Source organism: Channa argus, chromosome 1 (genome assembly GCF_033026475.1).
Source record: "Channa argus isolate prfri chromosome 1, Channa argus male v1.0, whole genome shotgun sequence".
Classification (NCBI taxonomy): domain Eukaryota; kingdom Metazoa; phylum Chordata; class Actinopteri; order Anabantiformes; family Channidae; genus Channa; species Channa argus.
The window spans coordinates 41479715-41494702 of NC_090197.1; the positions used below are offsets into that span (position 1 = coordinate 41479715).

Here is a 14988-nt window from a genome sequence, read left to right on the forward strand (position 1 = left end):
ATGGACATGGCATCAAAACGGTGTTGCTAGTCCCCTACTGACCTCCAGTATACATGACATTTTTTTTACGATCCAGACAGCCAGAAAACCTCACTACTCTATAGCAAGGTTGAATTTAGTCAACGTACAGAAAACAAATAGAAATGTTATTTAAATAACAGATTCAACAATTTAAAGTAAAAAGGCAAAAAAGATCAATGGCTTTTGGCCTGTCCCTTCAGGGGTTGCCACAGTGGAAGCTGTTCAGCACGTTAATTCTATGAGTTTTGTTAGGCCGTAACCCTCCCATTTTATCAGGCGTTGGGACGGCAGCAGTATCATGTGGAGTTGTTTTTTTGTTTTCTGCAGTAACGACCACAAAGTTGTTTATTTATCTGGAACCTCGTAATATTAGTTTCAGACAGCATCAAAATGATTTCCAACCATTCATCTGGTATCTGTAACCCATTTGTTATCCTGTCACAGGTCACGGCTATTAACAACCAATGTGTGGAAATTAGCTTATCAATGTGTGGAAATTAGCTTAAGCCAAAGCCACTTAAATGCAACACCAAAATAGGAATATTATGATGAGGTAATAATGACACAGCAGTTATTTTTTTATCTGATGGGATGTATTGAAACTGCATAAGTAAAACTAGGTCACTCAAATAAGAGCGTCTTTACCGCACAAACTTATACTCAGATCATTCATTCTTTTTTGTCGTTGTGTTGTTATGGTTTTCATTTAGCCAATGATTTGTCAACTCTGGTTATAAAGGCCCACTGTCCTGCTTGTCTTTCAACTATCTCTGCCCCACCTACTTCTTATTACCTGGATCAGGTTTGTTCAGTCAGTCAGAAGCTGGGATTTACATGACCATCTTAAATAAGGGTGTTCTGGGGAAGGGCAATGCGTACTAGAATCTTGAAATACAGGTTCTGATAGACTGAGCACAGCTGACCAAGGTAATCAGCAGACGGTAGTGAATACAAAGCAAGGCAGTGAGCCCTGAGGACCAGCGTTGAGAACCCCTTCATTATACTGATTAATCACGTTCTGTCTGTTAGTAACCCTGACCTGGTGACCACAAAACCTTTGTAGAAATGAAGCCTATTCGATTAACAAATTTTCACAGCAAGAAGTATGTTAATAGAAGAGTTTTTAGTAGTTAAAGGATATACAGAAAGTTAGCTATGTTACTAACTATTTAAGTTGTTTGTTTGAGTTCATCAGAATACTTCAGTTTATGAGACAGCTTGTTCACACACAGTGCTGGACTAATATTTTTACCTGACATTAATGTACTGATGATCCAAAAACACAGCCATCAGTAGCTTATTGATAACTCAAAATTAGGAAATGCAGCAGAGAAACAAGCAAAGGTCATATTAGTCCTTGATAAAATTTAGTCTAATTACAAGCATTTTACTATAACATTAAATGTTTAACAGATAAATTGGCAACATTTAAAATAAAAATATTTTTAGGATTAGTAAATAACATTTAAAAACTAAGCTAATCTGCTTCTTAAAGGCTTCCTAGGTGTGGGTCACTTTTTCCTTTTTACCGGACAGTGTTACGCAAGCAAAGTGTAATCCTGTTTTCATTTCTATAATTGTTAATCTGATTGGTTCACTGAAACCAGTGAGGCAAACAATGACAAAACATAAATATCAACATTTCTCATGTAAACTACCCAAAGTTGTTTAAACGTTGAGAGAAAATCTCATGTAAATTTATATTCAGATAGGACGCCATTACTGAACTGCTCTAACATTGAATTTATAACTGTTTCATTGTTTGTTTCTAATGTATAAAGCTCAGGTCTGTTAATACACGCAACTGTGGGTGAATATTTGATGCTTCCAGTTTTAGGACTAAAAACTTACAAACCAGACACAGAGTACAGCAAAATTTTATGTGTTGTACAGAGTGTGATAGACCTTTAGTAGGTTAATTTAGTTTGCGTTACATGCCTGAAGCTATGTTTCCTCACACTCACAGTGTAATTTGTTCAGAGTGTAAATGATCAGGCTAAATTCTTTTCACAGAGCTAAAGTCTATCTGAAATCATAGGGGAAGTATGCAGCATTAGTTACGTGATACCAGTACACTTCAGGACATTTTAGATTTCAGGGTTTGGTTTTGGCATACAAACAGTAACCTGTTTACCAAACAGTAACAGTAATCTCTTTGTATTGATGTAATATTAAAATATTTGTAAACCGATATCAAAAAAGAAAAATGTATGACTCTCTTAGCTTGACATTTGCATTATTTTTTCAAACAAGGATGTACTGAAAGTCTAAAAACAGGAATTCAGGAAGTGCATACTTGTGATTGTTAATGATTCTAATGGAAGATCAACATGAACTACTGTCTAAAAAAACTTTTCCTCGTGTACAAACAATGATTTGTTTTGTGAAACTAAATGCTGACATGATGACATTGCAGTTTAATTGCATGATGACACGATGCTGTGTAACAATAATAAATGTAGCTTTCTTCATCTTTTCAAAACGTTCAAAAATAAGTAAAAGAAAACTTTTGAAATAGACAGATAGATATGAGATGTACATGTTAATTTATGGTGTTTAAAAAGAGACCTGAGCATACTTTTTTAACAACACACATACATCTCTTTTAAAGATTCACACAAATATCATAAAAAGGCTCAAAGTAGCTTACATGCTGTCACTTTAATTTAAAAACAAACAAAAAATAAAAAGTTCAAATTCCAGGAAAGCTCAGGCTGATAATGTAATTCCCATCATTCTATTTTTACTTTTTTTACAAAATACTTTGTTACTGTAACATCTTAAGCCATTCAACTCTCATCACTCCAACATTTTCCGATCGCACCAATAGTATTTTTGACAGTCACACAACATACGACACAAGACCACTAAATACTGTACATGGGACACATGTAGAGTAATTGTAGTATTACTGTGAGGCGCAGTGTGTTTAAGCACTAATCTACCTACTCCTGGTAGGTGATTCCAACACAGCTCCAGCTTCCTGCCGCTCATGATTCTATTCAAGTCTTTGAAAATCACAGTAGTTATAATTAAAGAATCTGGTATTGTTGTTCCCATGGTATTGGGTAAAAAAGGCAGCTATATCAATGATTAAGCTCAGTAACAACATGATTTGGCTTTTTTATATCTTTTATTCGGTTTTTAAATAACATTATAGTTGCTATAGAAAAAGGGCTAATTAAATTATTCCAGATTAATTGGCCCCCAAATGGAAATTTCTGTCTAAAAAAGATAAAATTTCCAGTTTGTCTCTACCATAAACATTGCCTGACTTTAATAATGTCAATTATTCTCCTTTAAAAAAATGACATTAGCTTTCATTTGCTTCAAATTTTTTTGAAGCTTCAAATGTTTTTCAAAAAATGTTTAGAGAACATGCTCCCAGAATTTTAATCCCTTTTTGCCCTGATTGATCACCTTAACAAGGGACTTCTGGTAGAGTACCAACATTTATGCAATGCATGCTGGAGCTCCTTAGACATGTAAACTACATCATTATTAACACCTAAACCGTTATATACTGACTGGTGCAGATGAAACTGAACTGGCTCTGGACTCTCGTGTTTTCCGTGTGGGTATGGTGACAACGCAGCATGAGATGCCGACTGTAGCTTCTGGCAATTCATCATCTTCAGTCCATTCATTGAGGTCAGGGTTGTAAACCTGAATGCATTTCTTGTACTTCTTCTCACCCTCGTTCCAGCCTCCCAGGAGATACACCTTGTTGTTCAAAATGGAAATACCGGCCGTGCTCACTCCTGTGTGAAGAGGTGTGCAGTAGCTCCACTGCCCGCTGTGAGGGTTGTAACTTTCAACGGCGAGGACATCCACCCTCTCTCCACGACCTCCCAACTGACTGCCACCAATGACGTAGGCTCGGTCTCCCACAGTGGCAGCGCAGTGCCAGCCTCTAGGCGTGCTCAAGCTGCTCTTATCCTGCCAGGTGTCAGTGGAGGGGTCATACGCGCACACAGCTCTGGAGTAGGCATTGTTGATGTAACCTCCAGATACAAGGATTTTGCAATCAATGACAGAACTGGCATGACAGCAACGGGCCACCTCCATGGGAGCTTTCATCTGCCACTGATTGGAGGATGGCACATAGCACTCCATAGAGGCCTGAACACCATCAGCATTTCGCCCTCCAATGGCAAACAAGAGGCCATTGAAAATGTTGAGGCTGAAGTGGGTGCGCCTCTGGATCATGTTGTTCAGGTGAATCCAAGTATTGAAGCGGGGATCATATCTAAAAAATTAGGTTTACATTTATTTTCTAATTCTCATCAAACTAATGTATCAAATGATGATTTTATAAAAGTTCGTTTTTACCTGCAGAAGTTGCTAACAGCATGTTTAGCCTGGTTCCTTGCGTCATTCTGGTCCTCGCCACCTGCCACATACAGGAAGCCATCCAAGACTGCCACACACTGATTGAAGCTCTTTGCAGGCATTTCTGTGAACTTATTCCACACATTATCCTCATCTCTGTAAAGGACGTCTTTGCTGAGAGATTTCTCTGTCAAGGCAGGGCGTCCACCAACTGTGAGTATCACCTTGAGGCCACCACGTACCTTTGTTCTGCGTGACTGGAGAATGTTCTGTTGGTATGGCAGCAGATGGTAATTCATGGCATCAACAAGGAGACGGTGGCACTCGGGGTCTTGCATCATTCTAGGCACACTCTGGACATGATTCACCAGGTCTTGGGCAGAGATGGTGCCGAAGCGGATATGAGTGAGGAGATCTGCTGCATACTTCAGCCTCTTCTCGTCAAAGTCCAGCCACTTCATGGCGATCTGGAAGGCTGTGATTTCAGATGGAAGCTGGAGGGAATCATCTGCAAGGAAATCACTAATCTGCTCATAGGTGAGCTTCAGGAACTGCTCCATCTCGGAGAACTCGATAAAGTTCTGCCGCATAAACTTTTGAGCTGCCTCCTTGGTTTCTTTGAGGTCATAGGCATCAGCGATGTTGGCCACATACATGCAATTTTCCACGCTGAGCTCCTGCATGAGGAAATCACTGCACATCTTTACTAAAGAGCCAATTTGCAGCAGCATGGCTGCAGCAATAGTGCTGCCAATACTGTACAATGACAGGGTCAACTTTCCAGAGTATGCATATGTAATTGCAGTGGCAAGGCCCACTGGTGAGAGGTCATTCAGATCGATCTTCTGGAGTGCAGGATCCTTCTTCAAGATGTTGCGAATGTATTCGCTGCAGGAGGCCATGACAACCTTGTGGACATCAAATGACTTTGACTTGGTGGCAACTGTTAAATCGCAGAGGAAGCTCTCATGTCTCATGCTGCTCAAACCCTCCAGGAGGTTTGGGGCATATGCAGAATCAGTAACTTCAGTAGAAATACAGCTGAAACCATTTCCTCCTTCTAACAGTGTGTTTAAGCCATTGATCTTGTTGATGGGACTGTCCTCAACCATTATGGTCATTTCATTTATGTCTCCTTTACTCTTTTTGGTTGCCTTGTTCTTTTTGGGTGCCATGGCTGTAGCAGCAGAACACAGCCCAGACCTTCTGAAAACACAAATAACTGATGTCAGATTTCATCATTACGCGCCTTGCCACTTAAAGACAGTGTACTGAAATAAATAAATATCATATCAGCCAGGAAAGATTTTAACAAGCTCTTGTTTGATATGCTCAATGTAACAAAACAAAGCAGTTAGGGATATGCCAAATTTACAAAATGTGAAAAATGTATCTAACTTCAGGTTTTCTTACATTCGGTGGAATGTATTGTGAAACTTGTGTGAAAACTCTTGTGAAAACATGTGTGCTGCTAGGTGTTTCTGTAGTGAGTGAGTGTGGTAACATGCCCCTCTCTGCATCTGTCACAATTTATCAGCAGTATGTCCAGGAATAGCAACGCTGGATGGCTCAGTCATGGCGTTCCTTTTATAGACTTTGAGACATGAGTAGCAGACCTCATGTCCTCTTATTGTTGAAGTTTCAGATTAGCCAAATGTTTCTTTATTTTCTTTTTTCTTTATTTTAAGTCACTGTTTCAGGGTTGTTTTGAATACATCTGCAATTAGCTCTGTTTAGTTTAGAACACAATGATGTTTCATTTACAGAGTGTTATGCTTACACACATTATTTTAGCACACGTGATCCTCATACTTTTACTATGGCTGTAAGGAAAAACTTGTTTTATGAAAAACAGACTCAGACAATTGATTCACCTTTTTGAAACTCAAGTGGGAAAATAACACAATTTCCATTCTGAAATGTCTAACAAACACTGAAGAATTACCTGCAGCAAATTGTTTGTTTCGACAGCAGACAGTCAGACATTTTATTTACCTACCTGAGAAATGAAGTTGAGGCTGGTGAAGAAGGGAACTTGTGCCTCCCGTTACCGGAGCAGGAGAGAGAGACCAGCAGTCACCCCCACTGAAAGAGACGTGTAGTTAACTCCTCCTCTAGGCGAGTGAGTGCCAATCAAGTATTGTGCAATGTAGGGTCCTTGCACCCCCAACATACAGTATCCCACAATAATCTCCAATCACACCATGTCAACATATGGGCTCATCCTATGGCCACAGTGACTCTTCAGATAATGAAATTCATTTGGTCATTCTTTGTTTAGAAGAGGCATTAGATCTCTGTGGTGCACAGACTAGCCCAGTTTGGTGTATTTTACTCTCTGCTGATTTTATAAAGAATCTAAATGAAAATCAGGTGAATGTAAATGGAAAAATGGAAATTACCTGAACCTAAGACATTTTCAAGCACTGCCACATTACCAGCATATTTAATAATGACAGAATTGCGGCTATCTGTGCAGAGGATAAAGAAAAACGTGAATTCTGCAGTTTAAGATCTACATCCAGCTCATACTGTATGATTGTTCTTCGGCTGATGGCTGATGGTGTGTACATTTTTGAAATCCATCCACTTTCTGAAAAGATTTGACATCATGCATCTCAGCTCAAAATCATTATGCAATTAAAAACTGTTTTATTAGAAGTTTAATTTTCTGATTTCGGTGATGCACAATTTTCTCTTTTATTAACCACATGAGTTCAATGAGCCAATAGCTCCAAAACAGACGTGCTGGTGAAGGCCTTTGGGCAGAAATGTGTACTTTACTGTACAAAGATTTTAGTGGTTCTCCTACATGGCAACATTTCCGTTTTATTTTGCTGTTCATACCTAGTTGATGTTGACACTTGCACGAGGTCTAAACCGTAAACCCAACATCATCATCATGATCCTCGGTATCGCGCATTATAATAATGTCATCAATGGGCGCGCGCTGCCCGGTGTGTAGATGGTTGCACGTGAGTCACCGTGATGGCCTGCAGCTCTGATGTGGCGAGGAAAGTCATGCGGCTCAAACTTCAGCTCACAGACACAGCAGACTCTGCCACGGTACATACATATGTTTTAATAAGCGCTCAACAGACAGACTGGAGCTAACGGGGAAAGTCGGTGCTTTTAGAACCGAACCTATTTACATAGATCTCCTGTGTGTAACATAACGATTAGAAAATACTGTTGTTTGATCAGCCCTAGCTTGGACTTTACCTTGTTGTTAGAAACTCGTCTGCTAATTTAGCATTGGGTCTAAATCCTGGATTTTAACATGTGCGCTGTTGCACATTTTATTGCTTTATTGTGGGGTGGGGGTAAAAGACCGTTCAAATAGGAAGCTAAAATGGGCAACTCCTCCAGTTGTTCGACTCATGGCTACTGTCTGTCATTCCTGGGGTCTGTGACATCGTTGAACACTGTGCATTAATGAAATAGATACTATTAAGTTTTGAGATTAAAAGGGAATTACATAACGATTCAAATGTTAAACCTGAAAACACCCAATTCAGTGGTTTAGTGAGCAAGTAGTGGCATTATCCATTTATAGTGCGCAGTAAAAGGAGCAGCCTAAGTGGGTGTGTGAGGGTCCTATACATAGCTTCTGCTTTGAATGCACAATCAGCAACATTGGCGATCCTACACCAGGACTTCCATATTTGGCATGTGAGGTTTTCCTGGGTTTAGCTCACATTTTAGCAGCTTTTTGGGTATGAAAACAATTCTCCATAACTGGTAGTAATTAAAATGCATGTATATGCAAGTGTACGCCTAATGTGCCTACACAGAAGGATTCACGTTTTTATTCACCCTCTTAACAGGTCATAAAAACTTTGCAGAAGCTCAAGGATCTGGATATAACATTAGACATTCTCGCCGTAAGTGTCTTTAAAAAATACTTTGATATATTTGCATATTAATTTATTAATTTTGAATTTATAAAATTCACTGCACAAATGTCTTCATGTGAATTAGGAAACTGGAATTGGCAAAACGGTTAACTCCTTGCGCAGACATAAACGTGCCGGTGAATATGCCAAATCTCTAGTTAAAGGCTGGAAAAAACTGATCCCTAATGAGTCCACAAGGTGAAATGTATTTTAATTTTTATGGTTTACAATATCTTGTATGATATGATTTGGGTTTTTTTTTGTTTTTTGTTTTTATCTCTTTATCTCTTATTCAATTTTTCCTTGGTGCAGCCACACAGATGACAGGAATGTATCGCAGAGCCTGTCCGTCAAAGACAAAGTGGTGGACAAAAACTCTTCGACTAGAGGAAGTTTGACAATGGAGGATTTAAACAATAATTCCTTAACATCTCACAGCATCAAGAGTCAAGATTCTTCAGATGACCCCTTCTTCCAACCGGGGAATAGGAAAGATGATTTAGGAATGCAACAATGTGAAGAGCAGAAAAGAAAAAGGGATCAGATTGAAAATGAAGAAATAAGTCAACAAGAAAATAACATGTCTCATGTCCTAAAGAAGAAAATTCAAATCCAAGAGAATAAAACGGACTCTTATGTTTTTTCTAAGAAGAAGAAAAATTATCACAGTAACAAAAAATCAGGAGACGTTGATACTTTGCTTAGACAGAAAAACTCATCCGAAGAGGACACTCCTGAGAAACCCAGGTCTGACGCCACAGAAAAAATTAAAAGCATCTCAGATAGTGGAAGATTTGGGTCAGAAAAAGAGTCAAAAGAATCTTCAAAGGAAGACAAAGAGTCATGTTCATTTGAGAGCAGACAGAAGTACTCAAATATGTTAAGACTGGGCAATGTCAAAGACGAGCGATCTTCAAGAACGTCAAAGAGCTCAGAGGGCCAAAACAGAAACGGGAAAAAATCAGGTAAAGAGACACGTGAACATAAACAAGAGTCAGAAAGTAAGAAGCACTCAAAACACAAGAAGGCCAAAATAAAGCACCAAGACAGAGAATGTGACAGTGACCAAGATGAGCCCTCCATGTCTTTTGAGTCCTACTTGAACTATGACCTGAATGTTTTCAAGAGAAAAGAACGGTGTGCAACGAAGAAACCTCCCAAAAAAATCAAGAATGAAGCAAAAGAGGAAGCAACAAAAGATCCCAGCAAGTCTTTCAAGTCGCCTTTGATGTCTATAAATGTTACTTCTCTGAAAGAGGTATATTTGATATATGATCTCACAAATTTTAGACTGCAGCCTTTGATTGATTATTATTGTCTAACAATCCCTCATATGTTAAAAATCTCAGATGTCTGTAATGGACCTGATGAGTATTCCTTTACCTGCTGTTCTGCCTGAGTGTGAAAAGCCATTCAGTGTTGAGTACTTTGAGAAGAGAGGTACTGTGTGTCTATATATAATAAATACAGCTGTAATTTGATTATTTAGTTCTTGACTTTCTTCCCTTTGCCTTCAAGTTGAGAAGGAGCCTGAGTTCTGTGACATCTCAGAGGAGTCTGCCGTCTTCACTGGTCAAAGGCTTAACAGGAAGATGCAAGTGTACTCTGGTGCCAAGACTATCTTTCTCCCAACCATGATGAGCTTGTATCAACAGTGTATCCGCACACTCCAGAATAACATTAATTGTGAGTGAACGCCAAAGAACCTTTGTTTGCATTGGTCAGTGGTTGGCTTTATATTTAGGTGCAGAGATCTTTTCTCAGTGCTGCACGAAACTGGGGGAGTTCCATTTGAAATCCTTGAGCCCGTGTTGGAGAGGTGTACACCAGAGCAGCTGCTACGCGTTGAAGAATGCAACCCAGTAAGAATGTGGCATTAGAATTTTTAAAATTAGTACAGTTTGTGTCCACTTTAGGTACACCTGCCCTCCGGCCCCATTGTCTGCAGAGCAGGGTGAACCTGCTCTTCTGTGGTTGGAGGCTGCAAGTAAATTGAAGTCATTTTAATTTTCCAAAATCTATTTTAAAATTATGTGGTATTGCCCACTATTCTGCTACAGGTTTTTATCCATAAGAATTGCCTTAAAGGCAAGTGTCTTGTTTGCAACTGTATATGTAAATGTCCAATGGTATTCAAATTATTTTTAATAGAAAGTTTGAGTTTTAGAAGGCATTTACACATTTCAGGTCACAAGATTGACAAATTGATATTTTGCCGTCATGCTGTAGCCACATCAGTACAAAGATTTGAGTATTTTATTTATTTTCTTATTATGACATACTTTTGGAAAAACATTTGATGACATGCCATACATTTGGAAGCATGTGAGGAGTAAAATGAGAAGGGCTTTGGACTGTTTCTAGGTTTACAAATTATGTATTCAATAAGTAATTGTGTGGAAACCGAACCCTTCTTTCAGTCCAAACTTCAGTCCATGTTTTGTAGCTGACATAAGAAGAACCTGCTTTACGAAAGCGTGTGCACTTTTTAGCCATTTAATGCATAGCAAAAATTATAAGAGAGGCTGTTGACTTAAGCTCCCTGTGTCCCTGGTCAGGAAGTAGTGTACAGTACTTTTTGCTGCTATGTTGCTGCTTTTCATGTTTATTTCACAAGTTGTACAAGTAAAACAAGTTTTGTAATTACTAATGTCCCTCTCCACACCACTAAATCGTTCACTGCTTTTGGCCTTTGTGTTACGAATTGAGCTCTCAATTCTGGCCACTTTTACTAAGTGTAGGCTTCATGTTCAGAAAGAAGTACCGACGATATCTCTTGTGATGTGTGAAAATCTGTTGGATGTCATATCATCTGTATAAAACAGTTGCTGAACAGTATCCTAACCTCCTGACTCCACTGTCATGCTTTGTACTGTATGTTGAGATGCACCAGAAGCAGAGGTGCATTGTTTATAGAATAATTGGGCAGGTGTATCTACAATGGCCACTGAGCATCTGTGTCAGTTTACTATGAAAAAAGATATCTTTTTAGTTTAGCCATCTAAACTGGGTAAATTTCAGAAAATGTGTTGTAAAGCTATGATTAGACAATCACTCACCGCACAGATGTTTCTGCAGATATACATTGGTGTGACAGACCATCTATGGGAGAAACATTGTCAGCGGGATTTCAAAGAATCCAAACTGCAGGAGTATGAATCATGGAAAGAGATGTACATCAGGCTATCTGAGGAAAGGGAGAGGAAACTCAAAAGACTGACAAAAAGCATTGTCTCAGCACATTCTCAGAAACCCAAAGGTGTGTACTGTATATTAAATGCCACTTTGATAGAGTTGACAAGCAAGTAATTTTTTTTTTTTGTTGATCACTGTCAGAAGAATAATTACATTCATTCTGAAATAAAACAAAGTGTTTAAAAGTCTAGATTCAAGGTATAAAATATGATTTAGTCCATATGATGTTTACTTAAGCTTCTTTTTTTTTTTTAGGTCGGCAGGTGAAGATGGCATTTATTCACACTGTTGCCAAGCCACCAAGAGATGTACGAATTCAGCAGGAAATTCATGGAACTGCTGTACAGCAACCTCATCAGCAAAGGTGCAGGTGGGTTACAGCATCCTAAATAGAAAGAAATGTTGTGCCAGGTAAGTATGTTTTATTCTTCGGTTAATCATGTTTTTTATAATGTTCATTAACAAAACAAATGCTAAATGTCATAAGGCTGCTCTGCTTAAAGTGGTTTAACAACACAGTGATCAGCTTAGAAACAGCAGCTTAGCAGGGTCATGATATGTTGGAGAGTGGTGTGATAACAGTGAGTGAAATGCTTTTTGAGCTCAGCCAAATGCAGGAATTGGAGCAATGTGCTGGATAAACTGGTTTTATTCTGGTCAGAGAGGGTCATGCTTCCTTTGTTGCGAAGTAGGATTTTAATGCTCACAAGTATCTGTGAAACACTAACATTTAAAATTTTGTATTGTTGTAGTAAATAATTTCAAATGATCAATTTTAGCATATGGATCTCAACTTTTCCAGTGTCAAAGTTCAGGACAACAGATCGAGGCAGAGCTGTAATGAGCCCAGCAGGCCGAGCAGCACCAGTTCAGCGGCGAGCAATACGCAGGACCCTCGTAAAAAAACAAGTAAGCTGACAAGAATAATGTATGTTTTTTGCTGCTCTTATTAATCCATCCACTTGTCTTTAAAAGTCAGAATGAAGATTATATGTATAGGTTTACTTTATGTAATCCTGATGATTGGAATTTTAATCATTGACATTTTCTTTTTATTTATTGCTCTCGCAGGAGTTGCTCCGATGATGGCAAAGTCCTTAAAAGCATTTAAGAAACAGCTGGGGCGCAGATAAATGCTTGACTAGCGCTTAAAATGATGAGTGCCCTATATTATTCATTGTGTTCACCTTAGATTATTCTGTGTTTGTCTAAATAGGCATGTATTTGTCATAGATTTCTGTAACTGAGTTGTCCTAAATATTAAACGGACAATAATGTCAGCAAATTAATTGGATGTGATACTTCATTCTAAGTTGGTGTGAGATTGTGATGGGGTATAACTCCCTCTAGGGGACTAATAGGGGAGTGTTATTTTTCTTTATATTTCTGAACTTTGCTACTCCTAAAACTATTTGCCAGTGTTTTGACATGAATATATTTTGATATTTTTTTCCTAAAATTAATCAAGGTGAAGCAGAATGGTGTGTTAGTGTTACACGTTATTATATAGTTCAAAATTGGGTTAATTGCTCAGAGCAAATTGGGCTATGTCTTGATCCATTTTTCATATAAAAATGTGAAATTGTTCCAAATAATGAAAGGAAAGCTGTTGTCAACACATTTTAATTCCATTCATGATTTTGTTTCCTCCGACTTTTTATTTGGTGGGTGTCAGTCTTCTCCATGTAAACAACTATTTGAGATGCACGGTAATTTGAAACTTCTCCAACTTCTCAAATGTATGGGAGTTGTAATAACTTTTAAAATTTTGGCATTTTGAGGCCTGAACTTATTGTGATGTAACAAAAAGTTATGAACCTTGTAAGCCTCTATTCTTTTGAATGTGTTTAATCATAAATTAAAATTTTCTGGCATAAATGGAATGACACTGTTCAACAACAAGGGGATCTTGCCACACAGAGCTGCAGCTGATCCTGACCTTGACCTTGCACACATGCATTTGGAAATGTAAAGAGAATGGCTAAAAAAAGAAAATAATTGGGAGACACTACCAGTGTTGTATTACTAATTGGACAAAGCCTGTGGGTCGAGGATCACAGAATAACCAATTTTTGGTCAACTCTATAAGATAAATTGTAACATTGTTTAGTACTTCTAGGTATATTACTAATTTTATTTTACTAATTATGTTTTAATATATTACTAATTATTATTTAATATCGATCCTGCATAAGAACTTAATCTTATAGGGACCCTATACTGGTATTGTGTTTACACAGTGCATATTTATACATTCCTTAATCAAGTGACTACTTTGACCCGGTCTACAATAAATAATAATTAGCACACTCTGTTATTTAGTGTTGGAAGAAATATTGAGATGTTTTACTTATAAGTACACAGCAGAATTGACCTAGCAAGTGTGATATGGTTTGGTTATTAAAAGTGATTCATTTGCTCAGTTGGTAGAGTGGCCACCAACCGACCACATGCCGAAGTGTCCTCAGGCAACACACTGAACCCCCGACAACCCAGCGCCGGCCCTAGTGCCGGTCCGGCGTAAAAACTGTGCGTAAAAACTACGATCCACTGTAGTGACCCTGAACTCACAGGATAAGCTGAAAGGACAAAAAAAAACTGAAAAGCAAAATTAATACCCTAAGAACACCTAATGTGATCACATTTTTCATGTAATCTTAATCAGCAAACTCGTATGTATATTACCACAGAAAATAAATGTATCTATAATCAATCACTGGGTACCTTAGTTAAAATGAGAGAATGCTGAACAATAGTCACTGTGGCAAAAGTGACAAAGGGTAATAATGGTTTAACAGAAGTACAAGTAGAGAAGAGTCATAAAGATGAGAATGGATTCAGTAATATCAGAAATGCAGAAGTATACCAAAGGTTTTGTAACATTAATATAATAGGAACAAAGTATAATTCACCTGAGTTAGTTCTTCTTGTATAATAGATAATGCATGTTTTGTGCTTCATATTGACAACTGGCACTATGAACGGAGTATAGAAGAGTGGAAAAACCTTATTCAGTATACAAGATTGCTATCTGTAATCATTTACATGTAGCCTCTGTATTGACCACACCAGACCAGGTTAGGCTGTAGTGACAAATGATCTCCTATACATTTTAGTTGTATATAGATGAATAATTGGTACTTATTTCAGTTTTCTCTTTGAAAGGTGGCTTTTTATGTTCTGGGAACTTCACAGAGGCCATATTTCAAATCATTTTAGGCAAATTTCAGCAATCTCAATTCAGATTAATTACACTCATGGCGTTGAATTTGATGTTTACACACAGCCTCAACATTTATTCTCTGGTCTAGTCCAGGTTTCTTCAACAAACTTTCAAAAGATGAAAATCCTGGCCAATTTATAAGAAGTAGTGCCAAATTAGGAAAAAGCTTTGTTACCATAAAAACGTAATAACAGCAGCTGCTAAGGGTGGAGCTGGTTATCTACTTTGGCAGCGAGTCAAACCATAATAATACCTCGTCATTTATTATATAGGTTTATAGATGTTTTTCAAGAATCTACAGAGAATATCTGAATATCTGAC

General features: G+C 38.0%; 2 protein-coding genes across 3 annotated transcripts; one reads left to right on the forward strand and one right to left on the reverse strand.

Moving 5' to 3' along the window:
• Positions 1-2557: 2557 nt before the first annotated feature.
• klhl31 (kelch-like family member 31) lies at positions 2558-6485 on the reverse strand. Of its 2 annotated transcripts, none has more exons than XM_067522214.1 (3): positions 6353-6485; positions 4354-5559; positions 2558-4270 (listed from the first exon to the last, which is right to left on the reverse strand). In XM_067522214.1, the coding sequence occupies exons 2-3, from the start codon at positions 5526-5528 to the stop codon at positions 3538-3540; spliced, it is 1908 nt and encodes a 635-aa protein (XP_067378315.1). In that variant the 5' UTR covers positions 5529-5559; positions 6353-6485; the 3' UTR covers positions 2558-3537. The 2 variants fall into 2 exon arrangements, with proteins under 2 accessions (XP_067378315.1, XP_067378324.1); XM_067522223.1 differs by having other exon boundaries at positions 4354-5556; positions 6353-6441.
• A 714-nt stretch (positions 6486-7199) lies between these two features.
• On the forward strand, positions 7200-13496 carry eloal (elongin A, like). Its single transcript, XM_067522236.1, has 11 exons — positions 7200-7419; positions 8181-8237; positions 8335-8447; positions 8562-9507; positions 9599-9689; positions 9768-9935; positions 10014-10111; positions 11328-11508; positions 11700-11814; positions 12247-12353; positions 12516-13496. The coding sequence occupies exons 1-11, from the start codon at positions 7342-7344 to the stop codon at positions 12575-12577; spliced, it is 2016 nt and encodes a 671-aa protein (XP_067378337.1). The 5' UTR covers positions 7200-7341; the 3' UTR covers positions 12578-13496.
• Positions 13497-14988: the final 1492 nt, after the last annotated feature.